The sequence below is a fragment of the Rhinoderma darwinii genome, chromosome 10 (assembly GCF_050947455.1).
Source record: "Rhinoderma darwinii isolate aRhiDar2 chromosome 10, aRhiDar2.hap1, whole genome shotgun sequence".
In the NCBI taxonomy this organism is placed as follows: Eukaryota; Metazoa; Chordata; class Amphibia; order Anura; family Rhinodermatidae; genus Rhinoderma; species Rhinoderma darwinii.
In genome coordinates this window covers 48,605,388-48,619,291 of record NC_134696.1, presented here as the reverse complement: position 1 = coordinate 48,619,291, position 13,904 = coordinate 48,605,388, and the positions used below count along the sequence as shown (strand labels likewise).

General features: G+C 43.2%; 1 protein-coding gene across 7 annotated transcripts in view; it reads left to right on the top strand.

Moving 5' to 3' along the window:
- The window catches only part of KASH5 (KASH domain containing 5), a 91,724-nt gene that overhangs the window by 4,206 nt on the left and 73,614 nt on the right, over positions 1-13,904 (top strand). For all 7 annotated transcript variants that reach the window (XM_075839869.1, XM_075839868.1, XM_075839870.1 and 4 more), the window contains exon 3: positions 347-442. In XM_075839869.1, coding sequence (XP_075695984.1) covers positions 347-442 — 96 coding nt within the window. The remainder of the gene's footprint in view (positions 1-346; positions 443-13,904) is intronic.

Below are 13,904 nucleotides of genomic sequence, written 5' to 3'. Positions count from 1 at the left end.
TGCAGTGCTTCAGAGTAAAATCTAGTTCATGTCAATCAGGGTACCAGGTTCCCTTTAATTTATTAAATGTTGCTAATCGAATTATTGAATGTTAGAATATTTAAAGGATGTTACTGGTCTCCAAGTATCAGCACTGCCGGCCCTTAATGATGAAACACGTCTCTATATCTTCAGGTATTTACATCAGATAGATGCTGTTCTCCTAAGTACTGGTTGAATTGTTTCCATTCAAATACGTAGCCCATGCGGCATCTGTACAGTCTAAGGCCTTTTTACAAAGAAACCATTCCTGTTATCTTATTGTAAAGGTTCAATAATGAAGGATCTTCTTCAATTTTCCTTTTAGATGCTTCCCAGAAATACCTTGAACAAACAGCCAATTTATCATCTGAAGAGCAAATACTTGATAGTGTTTTTCGAGTGTGTGATGTAGAGGAAAGAGGTAAGAGTTGTAAGCTGATGTAATTGAGGAAGTGGATGAGCCACATATCATTAATAAACTGCAGTATACTGTTTGTAGAAATGGTAAACTGGAATAACGTGATATGTCTTATAAGACTCTATATGTCTTATGAGACTATTTATAAGATACTTAAAACTCAGCTCGACTATAAAATATTACAGAAAGACTTGGATAAGCTGGCAGCATAGGCAAAAACATGGAAGATGAAATGTAATGTTGATAAATGTAAAGTAATGCACCTAAGACGCAATAATAGTATTAATGCATATACATTAAATGGCATAAAACTGGGGATAAAAGAACAGGAGAAGGACCTTAACCCCTTAAGGACACAGCCTTGTTTTGGCCTTAAGGCTCAGAGCCCATTTTTCAAATCTGACGTATTTCACTTTATGTGGTAATAACGTCGGAATGCTTAAACCTATCCAAGCGATTCTGAGATTGTTTTCTCGTAACACATTGGGCTTTATGTTCGTGGTAAAATTTGGTCGATATATTCAGTGTTTCTTGGTGAAAAATTGCAAAATTTAGAGAAAATGTATAAAAAATATCATTCTTCAGAATTTAAATGCATCTGCTTGTAAAACAGACAGTTATACCACCCAAAATTATTACTAGTTCACATTTCCCATATGTCTACTTTAGATTGGCATCGTTTTTTGAACATTCTTTTATTTTTCTTGGACGTTACAAGGCTTAGAACATAAACAGCAATTTCTCATATTTTTAAGAAAATTTCAAAAGCCTTTTTTTGAAGGTACCTGTTCAGTTCCGAAGTGGCTTTGAGGGGCCTATGTATTAGAAACCCCAATAAAACACCCCATTTTGAAAACTAGACCCCTCAAAGTATTCAAAACTGCATTTAGAAAGTTTTTTAACCCTTCAGGCATTTCACAGAAATTAAAGCAAAGTGGAGATGAAATTTGCAAATTTAATTTTTCTTGCTGAATTTCAATTGTATTCAATTTTTTTCTGTAACACAGAAGGTTTTACCAGAGAAACACTACCAAATATGTATTGTCCAGATTCTGCAGTTTTTAGAAATGTCCCACATGTGGCTCTAGTGCGCTCGTGGACTAAAACACAAGCCCCAGAAGCAATGAAGCACCTAGTGCATTTTGAGGCCTCTTTTTTTATTAGAATATATTTTAGGCAGCATGCCAGGTTTGAAGAGGTGTTGAGGTGCCAAAACAGTAGGAATCCCACAAAAGTGACCGCATTTTGGAAACTACACACCTCAAGGAATTAATTTATGGTTGTTGTTACCATTTTGACCTCACAGTTTTTACTCAGCACGGTATTTGAATTGGGCTGTGAAATTAAAAAAATGAAATTTTTTCCAATAAGATGTCATTTTTGATAAAAATTTCTTATTTTCACAGGGAACAAAATAACCCATTTTGTTGCCCAATTTCTACTGAGTGCAGCAATACCCCATTTGTGGCGATAAACTGCCATTTGGGCCCATGGGTGGCCTCAGAAGGGAAGGAGCGCTGTGTGTTCTTTGGAGTGCAGATTTTGTTGGTTTGGTTTTCGGGTGCCATGTCACATTAGCAGAGCCTCAGAGGTTTCAAAGCAATGGAAACCCACCAGAAGTGACCCCATTTTGGAAACTACATGGGTAATGTAACCATTTAGACCCCATAGTTTCTTCACAGAACTTATTTGAATTGGGCTGGGAATTTTAAAAAAAATTATTTTTTCCAATAATATGTCGTTTTAGCTCAAAATTTCTTATTTTCACAAGAAATAAAATACTAAATTTTGTTGCCCAATTTGTCCTGAGTGCAGCAATACCCCATTTGTGGTGATAAACTGCCGTTTGGGCCCCTGGGAGGGCTCAGAAGAAAAGGAGCGCTATTTGTTCATTGGAGTCCAGATTTTTCTGGATTGGTTTTTGGGTGCCATGTCGCATTTGCAGAGCCCCAGAGGTATCAAAGCAATGGAAACCCACCTGAAGTGACCCCATTTTGGAAACTACACCCCTCAAGGAATTCATTTATTGTTGTTGTGACCATTTTGACCCCATAGTTTTTTCACATAACTTATTTGAATTGGGCTGGGAATTCAAATAAAATTATGTCTTATTTTCACAAGAAATAAAACACACCATTTTGTTGCCCAATTTGTCCTGAGTGCGGCAATGCCCAATTTGTGGTGATAAACTGACGTTTGGGCCCATGGGAGGTCTCAGAAGGAAAGGACCACCATTTGGCCTACTGGGGATTTTCTGGTGCGAAGTCATGTATGCAGAAGCCCCTGAGGTACCAGTACAGTTGAAACCCCCAAGAAGTGACCCCGTTTTAAAAACTACACCCCTTAAGGCATTTATCTAGAGGTGTAGTGAGCATTTTTACCGGAGACATACACCCCATAAACTGTAATGTGGGTTCTCACGGGTATCGCAATACCCTCAATGTGGCTGCTATAGCTGCCTGGGCACGCAGCAGGGCTCAGAAGGGAAAGACAAGGGGGGATAAGCTGTGCGGAGTGCATCAGGGTAAGTAAAACTGGCGTAGATTAAAAATCAAGGGATGTATGATACATTTTGAAGCACTCTTTCATACGGAGCCTTAGTTTTTCGGGACACGTGTCACATTGATATATTGTGTCCTCCCTTATCCCCCTCTTATAGCAGACTTTGTACCTCTTTTGACTATTTCCTTTCTTGCCAGTTTGGGGAACTTCTCCTGGAAACTGTTGCCCGGGTACGATGCGTGTGGCCCCGCTTCCAGAAGTACTGGGTGCCCCCCCTTCTTGGTCCCTAAAAATTAGTTTCTTGATAACTACCTCTTGAAATTCCAGGAAAGTTCCGCTCTGGCCTGCACATCGACGTAGCACGTACACATTGTACAATGCCCTCTGTATGATGTGCACCCCTCCCATGTACCTATTGTAGTCCAGGATGCAGTCTGGTTTGGGGGTCTCTGTACTGGTACCTCGTACAGGTACATGGGTACTGGTGTGGCATCTCTCTTCTCTTGTACTTGACACACAATATGTTGCTGCTGGATTGTGCCCTGCTCTCACCCCTTCTGAGTGTTTGCCCAAGCAGAGTCTTAGGGAGGCCTCTCAGATTTCTTCTAGCAGTGCCGCATGCCGCAGGACTTATGGAGGCGAGGCAGTTGAAGAGTGGGACGCTGGTATAAAAATTATCCTGGTAGAGGTGGTAACCCTGGTCCAGTAGTGGGAATCCCACACAATTTTTGCATTAACTCCCAGTAAGGGGGGGCATTCTGGGGACTGAGCACTGGTGTCCGTCTCTTCATATATCATAAATTTGTAGGTATACCCTGATGCACTCTCGCACAGCTTATACATCTTCACACCATACCTTGCCCTCCTACCCGGCAGGTACTGGTGGAATTGAAGCCTCCCTTTAAAATGTACCAAGGACTCATCAATAGAAATACACGTCTCGGTGGTGTATGCTTTGGAAAACCGGGCACTGAAACGGTCTAATAGGGGTCTCCGTTTATACAAACTGTCAAAACTGGGGTCGTCTTGGAGTAGGCAATGCTCATTAGGAGAAGCGAAGTATTGCCTAATCTTTTTTTTTTTTTAGGTTCCAGTTCAGTTCTGAAGTTGCTTTGAGGGGCCCATATATTAGAAACCCCTATGAAACACCCCATTTTAGAAACTAGACCCCTCAAAGTATTCACAACAGCATTTAGAAAGTTTATGAACTCTTTAGGTGTTTCACAGAGCAAAGTAGAGGTGAAATTTACATATTTATTTTTGTCAGAAAATCCTTTTTATACCATTTTTTTCTATAACACAAAAGGTTTTACCAGAGAAACGCAATATCCCACATGTAGCCCTAGTGCGGTAATGGACTGAAGCAGACTCATTGTAGTTTTCTTGGGGTGCATGCGGCTTTTTGATCAGTTTTTATTCTATTTTTAGGTGGCGTGGTGACTAAAAAAACAGCAATTCTACTATTGTTTTTTTTACAGCGTTCACCGTGCGCTATAAATGACAGATTCACTTAATTCTGCGTGGCGATACGATTACGGCGATACCAGATGTTTATAGTTTTTTTATGTCTTATGGCGTTTGCACAATAAAATACGTTTTGTAAAAAAAATCATTCACTTTTTGTGTTACCATATTCTAAGAGCCAGAACTTTTTTATTTTTCCATCAATAAAGCCGTGCGAGGACTTATTTTTTGCGTAACGAACTGTAGTTTCGATCAGTATCATTTTTAGGTACATGCGACTTTTTGATCTCTTTATTCCGTTTTTTGGGAAGTGAAGTGACCAAACAATTGTGATTGTGGTACGGTTTATTATTATTTTCTTTTACTGCGTTCACCGTGCGGGATAAATAACAAAATAATTTTGTAGTTCAGGCCGTGACGGACACGGCGATACCAATTATGTATAGTTTATTTGTTTATTTATCTATTTTTATTAATAATAAAGGACTGATAAGGGAAAAAGGGGGATTTTTAATTTTATTACTTTTAAAACTTTTATTTTCTTATTTTTACACATGTTTTTTTTACTTTTTCTTCACTTTATTATTTTTTCCCACTAGGGGACTTGAGGGCAGGAGGCCGTGATCACTATTCTAATACACTGCACTACATGCGTAGTGCAGTGTATTAGAACTGTCAGCTACTCACTGACAGCAGGACCCACTAGGCTTCCGTCGATGGCATAGCCGGACGCCATCACCGGCCGCTATCGTGTAGCAGGCTGGCGATGGCAGCTTAACCCCTAAAAAGCCGCGATCTCTATTGAACGCAGATTTTAAGGGGTTAATCAGCGGGGACACAGCGATCGGTCCCCGCTGTAGGAGCTGCGGCAGCTGCTGTACGAGACAGCAGCTGTCATAGCTCCTGTATGTGTCGGGAGGACGGCCGAAACAGCCGTTACTCCCGAGACGTACTATTAGGTCATGGAGCGTGAACGATTCAGCTACCATGACCTAATAGTACGTCCAGGAGCGGGAAGGGTTAAGCTAAGCAGCACTCAATGTCAAGCAGCAGCTTCAAAAGCAAATACGAGTTTAGGGTGTATAAAAAGAGAGATAAAAACCTGTGATTCAAATGTAATATTACCCCTCTATAAATGCCTCATCTAGAATATGGAATTCAGTTTTGGGCTCCACATTATAAAAATGATATTGAGGAGATGGAGAGGGTTTAAAGGTGGGCGAAAAGATTATTAAATGGGATGGGAGGTGTCGCTTACAATGAAAGGCTAGAAAAATTGGGCTTGTTCAGCCTGCAAAAAAGGCGCCTTAGGGGTGATCTTATTAACATGTATAAATATATGTGTGGTGAATGCAAAGAACTGGCACGTGATCTGTTTTTTCCAAGGACTGTACAAAGGACCAGGGGACATTCATTGTGTGTAGAAGAAAGACGTTTCAGACATTAATGTAGGAAAGAGTTCTTTAGAGCTGTCACTGCTTAGTTTACTGTCACAAACCCAGGAAAGTAAGTATGATAATGGTTTTGCTTTCTTAGTTATTCGTTTTCTTAATGGTTTTATTTTAGTGTGTTTTTTTTACAGGTTTGGTCATTGAACTACTTCGGATTCGAGGACTACTTCGATGACAGCATTTTTATTTTCAATAAATGGTTAACGAGGGTTGTGTGGGGGGTTTTATTTCAATAAAATATTTTTTCTGTGTTGGTGTCTTTTTTAACTTAATTTCTACTGCCTTAGTAATGGTGGCTGTCTGATAGACAGCGTCCATTTACTAAGGCGGGGCTTAGTATTAGCCGGAGACGAGGCTAACACTAACCCCCTCTATTATTACTCCGGTACCCACCGCAAGCAGGGGTGCAGGGAAAAGCCGGGTACAATCCAGTACCCAACCATCTGAAGTGACGGTCGGGCACTGGGACGGCCGCAGGCTGGCATTACCAGGCTGGGAATGCCCAAAAACAATGGGCCTTTCCACACTGGTAATGCTAGGCTGTGGCTGATTTATTGTATCTAGTTGGTTATGAAAAATGGGGGGACCCCATGTTGTTCTTTTCAATTTTTTTATTTTCTTTTTAAAAACGACGTAGGGTCCCCCCAACTTTTCATAACCAACCAGATACAATAAAGCAGCCACAGCCTAGCATTACCTTGGTGGGAAAGCCCACTGTTTTAGGGCGTTCCCAGCCTAATGATACCAGACTGCGGCCGCCCCAGTGCCTGACCATCACTTTAGATGGTAGGGTACTGGATAGTACCTGGCTCTTCCCGGCACCACGGGTGGCAGTGGGTACCGTGTAATAATGGGGGTTAGTGTTAGCCTCTTCATCGGCTTACACAAAGCCCCGGCTTAGTAATGGACACTATCTATCAGACAGCTGCCATTAATAAGGCAGTAGTAATAAAGTTAAAAAAAACACAGACACACAGAAAAAATATTTTATTGAAATAAACACCCCCCCCCCCCACACGATCCTCGTTAACCAATTTATTTCAAATAAAAACTCTATCATCGAAGTAGTCCTCGAATCCGACGTAGTCCAATGACCGAACATCTAAAAACTCACACACGCAAAAAAAAAAAAAAATTTGTAACACTAATAACTAAAAAAGCAAAACCATTATAAGGGTATGTTTACAAGGAGTTTTATGCAGGCAGAAAAATCTGCCTCAAAATTCCTTTAGGAATTTTGAGACAGATTTTGACCAGCCTGCACTCTCTTTGCCGCAGGAAAAAAGCGCAGAGAAAACCACTTTCTCTGCCAAAAGTGTTCAGAGAAGGAAACACCTGAAGAAAGGGCATGACACTTCTTTTTCCCGCTAGCAAATGTACTCCAAACGAGCGCCACAGGTATTTTCTGATTATTAATTTCAATTGGAGGTCAGGGGTGGAAACTACTTGAAGAACCTCAGCCCCCCACTCACAGTAAAATGACCATCAGTCCGCTGTTACGAGGGATTCCACTCCAGGAGAAGCCCCTGACGTCTCGGTTCATTTATGGACAGTGGTGCCAGGGGCTTTTCCTGGAGCCGAATCACCGGCCACCGCACCAGCAATGCTGTGGACGGGGATTCCACTTCAGGAGTTGCCTCTGATGTCACTGTTCATATATGGACAGAGACATCATGCGCTACGACCAGGAGCGAAATCCCCGGCCATAGGGGGATTCCGCTACTTCAGGGCGCTACAGTGGCACTATATACAGGAAGGGAAGCTATATACAGAAGGGGGGGGTGCTATCTACAATGGGGCTGCAAAAAATCTCCTCACATGCACTTCGCGCTTTGAGGAGGTAGAGGTTCAGAAGAGTATCACGGCACACCTGGAGGGTTCTCACGGCACCCCAGGGTTCCGTGGCAACACGGGTGGGAACCACTGCATTAGACAAAAAATTATTTATACATACCTGCCCTAGATCTTGTTCCGCGCCCTCTTGCTCTGTCGTCCGTTCCCCACAGCGCTTCTTAGATTATGAGTCTAAAATAGCTTGGTCAAATGTATCCGTAGGCCCCCATTCATCCTACGGAGTCCAAAACAGTGTCCTTTTGAACTCTGTGGGCCTTTTGACTATATAGGAATGAGCAGAAGACTGCACTTTCCTATAAAGTGGGCCACCAGAAAAAAAATGTGCTTGGTATAAGTTTGGTATAAGTTTTTTAACATTGGATCCAATGGGTGACGAATGCCAATGTATGGCTATATGGTGGAATACCTTGAAGCCTTACATTTAAGGTACACATCTGGGAATACTTCCAGTGTATAACTACGATAGATGGCTCAAACGAGATGGGAGCAAAGCATTTAGAGGCGCAGAAATGTCCTGCACAGAAATAGCCAGTTCCGAGTTAGGCTGAGTTCACACGGTGCGAATACACTGCGTAAGAGCACGCTGTGTATCCGCCCTGTGCGTCGCAGGGAATTCCAGGTGAAAAACCGCACCAAACTGTGGTGCAGTTTTTTGCCTAGAATGTCCGCTGCAGAAAATTCAGCACTTAGCTGGCCTGAATTTTGTTGCGGAAAATCTGCAGTATTTAGGCAACGTGTGAACTGACCCTTAGGGCATGCCCAGACGTGGCGGAATTCTTCCGCCACTGTCCGCATCAATGCCGCACAGAATCTGCGTTGCAGATTCTGTTGCGGCTCTGCCCAAAATGGGCATTAAATTGATGCGGACTGGCCGTTGCGTATTGAGGTAAAAGTACTTCCCTTCTCTCTATCAGTGCAGGATAGAGAGAAGGGACAGCACTTTCCCTAGTAAAAGTAAAAAGAAATTCATACTTACCGGCCGTTGTCTTGGTGACGCGTCCCTCTTTCGGCATCCAGCCCGACCTCCCTGGATGACGCGGCAGTCCATGTGACTGCTGCAGCCTGTGATTGGCTGCAGCCGTCACTTAGACTGAAACGTCATCCTGGGAAGCCGGACTGGAGGAAGAAACAGGGAGTTCTCGGTAAGTATGAACTTCTATTTTTTTTACAGGTTGATGTATATTGTGATCGGAAGTCACTGTCCAGGGTGCAGAAACAGTTACTGCCTATCGCTTAACTCTTTTAGCACCCTGGACAGTGACTATTTACTGACGTCGCCTAGCAACGCTCCCATAATTACGGGAGCCCCATTGACTTCCTCACTCTGGCTGTAGACCTAGAAATACATAGACACCCCTTGAGGAAGCAGACCGCGAAACGCGCGTTGGGGTTCAACAGCACACTTGATCGACTCTCCCGGTCCACTCACTATGGGTAAGACGACTTTTTGAATAGTGGGGGCTGATTTTTCAGTCTGTGGACCTGCTTTTTCAGGTGACTCATCTCCATTCTTCACCCTGTTCTTTGTATGTGAAGGTTGCACTTGTATTAGGATATAATTATTCATCCGTACCATTAGACACTGTGCCCTTGTCTCATACTTTGTACCTAGACTGTTTGTTTACCTTGCCCTGAATTACTTCTGGGAGTCTCCACTGTTGTGCTGTTTTGGAACTACAGAGTCCTTTTGTCCTTTTGTAATTTTTTTAACATTTTATGTGTATTTATGTGTTAATAAAGGTATTTAATTTTACTATACTTGGCTATCCAGCTCCTTGATCTCCTTCTGTTTATACTAGAAATACATAGGTCCAGCCAGAATGAAGAAATGTCATGTTAGTAAAACCAATACGCTCCGCAGCACACATAACATGTGCGGACTTCATTGCGGAATTTTGACTCTCCAATTAAGTCAATGGAGAAATTCCGCAATGAGTCCGCAACAAGTCCGCGACACGTCCGCAACAACCATTGTATGCTGCGGACACCAAATTCCGCACCGCAGCCTATGCTCCGCAGCGGAATTGTCTGCAATGTGTAAACGAACCCTACTAAAAAGCTGTGGAAGGCAATGGAGAAACGTGTACGCTGCAGATTTCCACTGCGGACTGTCCACAGCGGAATTCCATAGCAATTCCGCCACGTCTGGTCATGCCCTTAAAGCTCTGTAAATCCCAGCAGCTGTGCAGTTCCTATATTAGGTAATGTGTAGGTGTTTACACAGATAACTCACTCATCCTTTCCATGGCTGAAAAGTACATCTGACGTACTCCACTGTTTTATAAACTTTGGTAAATGCTGGTCATCTGGAAATGATCAGCCTGGCTGTGCTGCATCTGATCTGACGTAAACCTGTCTACAAGTTTTGCTTCCTACTTAATCTACTGTATTGCAGGTGCAATAAAACAGTACAACATATGCTGAATATATTCTAATTGCTTGAGACTTTTATTCATACATGTAATAAAATAGAATTTATAAATTGTAATACAGTGGAGTGAAAAACCTGATACACCTTGTGCATTATGTGTCCATTTGATTTAAAGTGATCCTGTCTCTATTACAGTCCTATTTATTGTATGATAATGAAATAAAGGTATACTAGTTGGTGCAATAAACCCCACTTGTATCACATGATGTTTGTCACTACAGCTGGTTGGCTAAACAAGCACATGGGATATTGTCTATCACTTTAGAGAACTGTTAAAATTTTGATTCTGTATTAGTACTACTAAGAAGCTGTCAACCCAACTTGATTTGTTTTTATGAAGAGGTGAGCAGAAGCCTAGACAGAGGGGCCGCTGTAGATATAGCGCGCGCAAAAGGCACTTGACAGCTCCGTGTGTCATCACCATATGGTGCTTTTCTGTTTTCATTCATACTTTTGACTGCTGTTGCGCGAATCAAGCGCGTCCCACGGAAGTGCTTCCGTGTGGTGCGCGTGATTTTCACGCACCCATTGACTTCAATGGGTGCGTGATGCGCGAAATACGCACAAAGAACGGACATGTCGTGAGTTTTACGCAGCGGACTCACGCTGAATAAAAATCACGGAACTGTCTGCACGGCCCCATAGACTAATATAGGTCCGTGCGACGCGCGTGAAAATCACGCGCGTTGCACGGACGTATATCACGTTCATCTGAATAAGCCCTGACACTGTCCCTCATAGACGTCTAATGGGTAAATTAAGGACTATAGGTTTAGAAAGTATAGTTTGTTATTGGATTGAGAATTGGTTCAAGGACTGTATCCAGAGAGTTGTGGTCAATGATTCCTACTCTGAACGGTCCCCGGTTATAAGTGGTGTACCCCAGGGTTCAGTGCTGGGACCACTATTATTCAACTTATTTATTAATGATATAGAGGATGGGATTAATAGCACTATTTCTATTTTTGCAGATAACACCAAGCTATGTAATATAGTTCAGTCTATGGAAGATGTTCGTGAATTGCAAGCAGATTTAAAAAAACTGAGTGTTTGGGCATCCACTTGGCAAATGAGGTTTAATGTAAATAAATGTAAAGTTATGCATCTGCGTACCAACAACCTCCATGCATCATATGTCCTACACTGGGGGAGTCACTTGTTGAGAAGGATCTGGGTGTACTTGTAGATCATAAACTAAATAACAGCATGCAGTGTCTATCAGCTGCTTCAAAGGCCAGCAAGATATTGTTGTGTATTAAAAGAGGCATGGACTCGCGGGACAGGGACATAATATTACCACTTTACAAAGCATTAGTGAGGCCTCATCTAGAATATGCAGTTCAGTTCTGGGCTCCAGTTCATAGAAAGGATGCCCTGGAGTTAGAAAAAATACAAAGAAGAGCAACGAAGATAATATGGGGCATGGAGAATCTAAGTTATGAGGAAAAATTAAAATAATTAAACCTATTTAGCCTTGAACAAAGACGACTAAGGGGGGACATGATTAACTTACACTACCGTTCAAAAGTTTGGGGTCATCCAGACAATTTTGTGTTTTCCATGAAAACTCACACTTATATTTATCAAATGAGTTGCAAAATGACTAGAAAATATAGTCAAGACATTGACAAGGTTAGAAATAATAATTTTTATTTGAAATAATAATTTTCTCCTTCAAACATTGCTTTAGTCAAAGAAGGCTCCATTTGCAGCAATTACAGCATTGCAGACCTTTGGCATTCTAGCTGTTAATTTGCTGAGGAAATCGGGAGAAATTTCACCCCATGCTTCCAGAAGCCCCTCCCACAAGTTGGATTGGCTTGATGGGCACTTCTTGCATACCATACGGTCAAGCTGCTCCCACAACAGCTCTATAGGGTTGAGATCTGGTGACTGCACTGGCCACTCCATTACAGATAGAATTCCAGCTGCCTGCTTCTTCCCTAAATAGTTCTTGCATAATTTGGAGGTGTGCTTTGGGTCATTGTCCTGTTGTAGGATGAAATTGGCTCCAATCAAGCACTGTTCACAGGGTATGGCATGGCGTTGCAAAATGGAGTGATAGCCTTCCTTTTTCAAAATCCCTTTTACCTTGTACAAATCTCCCACTTTACCAGCACCAAAGCAACCCCAGACCATCACATTACCTCCACCTTGCTTGACAGATGGCGTCAGGCACTCTTCCAGCATCTTTTCAGTTGTTCTGCGTCTCACAAATGTTCTTCTGTGTGATCCAAATACCTCAAACTTCGATTCGTCTGTCCATAACACTTTTTTACAATCTTTCTCTGTCCAATGTTTGTGTGCTTTTGCCCATATTAATCTTTTCCTTTTATTAGCCAGTCTCAGATATGGCTTTTTCTTTGCCACTCTGCCCTGAAGGCCAGCATCCCGGAGTCGCCTCTTCACTGTAGACGTTGACACTGGCGTTTTGCGGGTACTATTTAATGAAGCTGCCAGATGAGGACCTGTGAGGCGTCTATTTCTCAAACTAGAGACTCTAATGTACTTGTCTTGTTGCTCAGTTGTGCAGCGGGGCCTCCCACTTCTCTTTCTACTCTGGTTAGAGCCTGTTTGTGCTGTCCTCTGAAGGGAGTAGTACACACCGTTGTAGGAAATCTTCAGTTTCTTGGCAATTTCTCACATGGAATAGCCTTCATTTCTAAGAACAAGAATAGATTGTCGAGTTTCACATGAAAGCTCTCTTTTTCTAGCCATTTTGAGAGTTTAATCGAACCCACAAATGTAATGCTCCAGATTCTCAACAAGCTCAAAGGATGGTCAGTTTTATAGCTCCTCTAAACAGCAAAACTGTTTACAGCGGTGCTAACATAATTGCACAAGGGTTTTCATGTGTTTTCTAATCATCCATTAGCCTTCTAACACAGTTAGCAAACACAATGTACCATTAGAACACTGGAGTGATGGTTGCCGGTGTAGCGTCCATGGCCGCGGGCCGTCGTGTTCACTCACCTCCCGACGCCCGCAGCCATGGATCTGTGAGCGCTGGTCCCCGTCTCCCTCCTAGGAGACGCCAGCGCTCACTTACGCTCCGTCCGGCTGTGTCCCGTAGGGTGCGCGCGCACGCTAGCGCCCGGCCTTAAAGGGCCAGTGCGCGCAATAGGAAATCGTCATCATCATCAACTGCCCCGATTTCCTGGTCTATAAGAGGGCCCCTGGCCTTCTAATCTTTGCCTGAGCGTTGTTAGTTTTCCCAGTCTGTCTTGCTAATGGTCCCTTAGTGTTTCCCGTTCCTGTTGTTACCCGTGCCTTGTTCCCCGTTCCTATTTCCCGTGCTTTGCCTTAGTATCAAGTCGTGCCACGTCCTGTGTCATCTGCCACGTCCAGAGGAATCTGCCATGTCCTGTGTCATCTGCCACGTCCAGAGGAATCTGCCACGTCCTGTGTCATCTGCCACGTCCGGAGGAATCCGCCATGTCTGGCGCAACTTGCGGCTCCTGTGTCATCCGCCACGTTTGGCGCCATCTGCTGCACCCATCTCATCTGTGCCAGAGCTGCGGCCGCCATCTGGACTGTTTAGGTACCCTTATGCGGGACATTGTATTTCTGGGGTTTCCTGTGGTTTGGCCAGCTGCCTTCCCGCTATGGCGGTACGGCCTAGTGGGTCCACTAACCCGCTTCGTGACAGTACGCTCAGGCCATGGACCCCGCTGGTCAACCTGAGACTTTGACGACACAAGCCATGCTGGCCGAGATGTCGGTGAACGCCATAGCCCATCGGTTGCTCGCTCCAACCACAGTC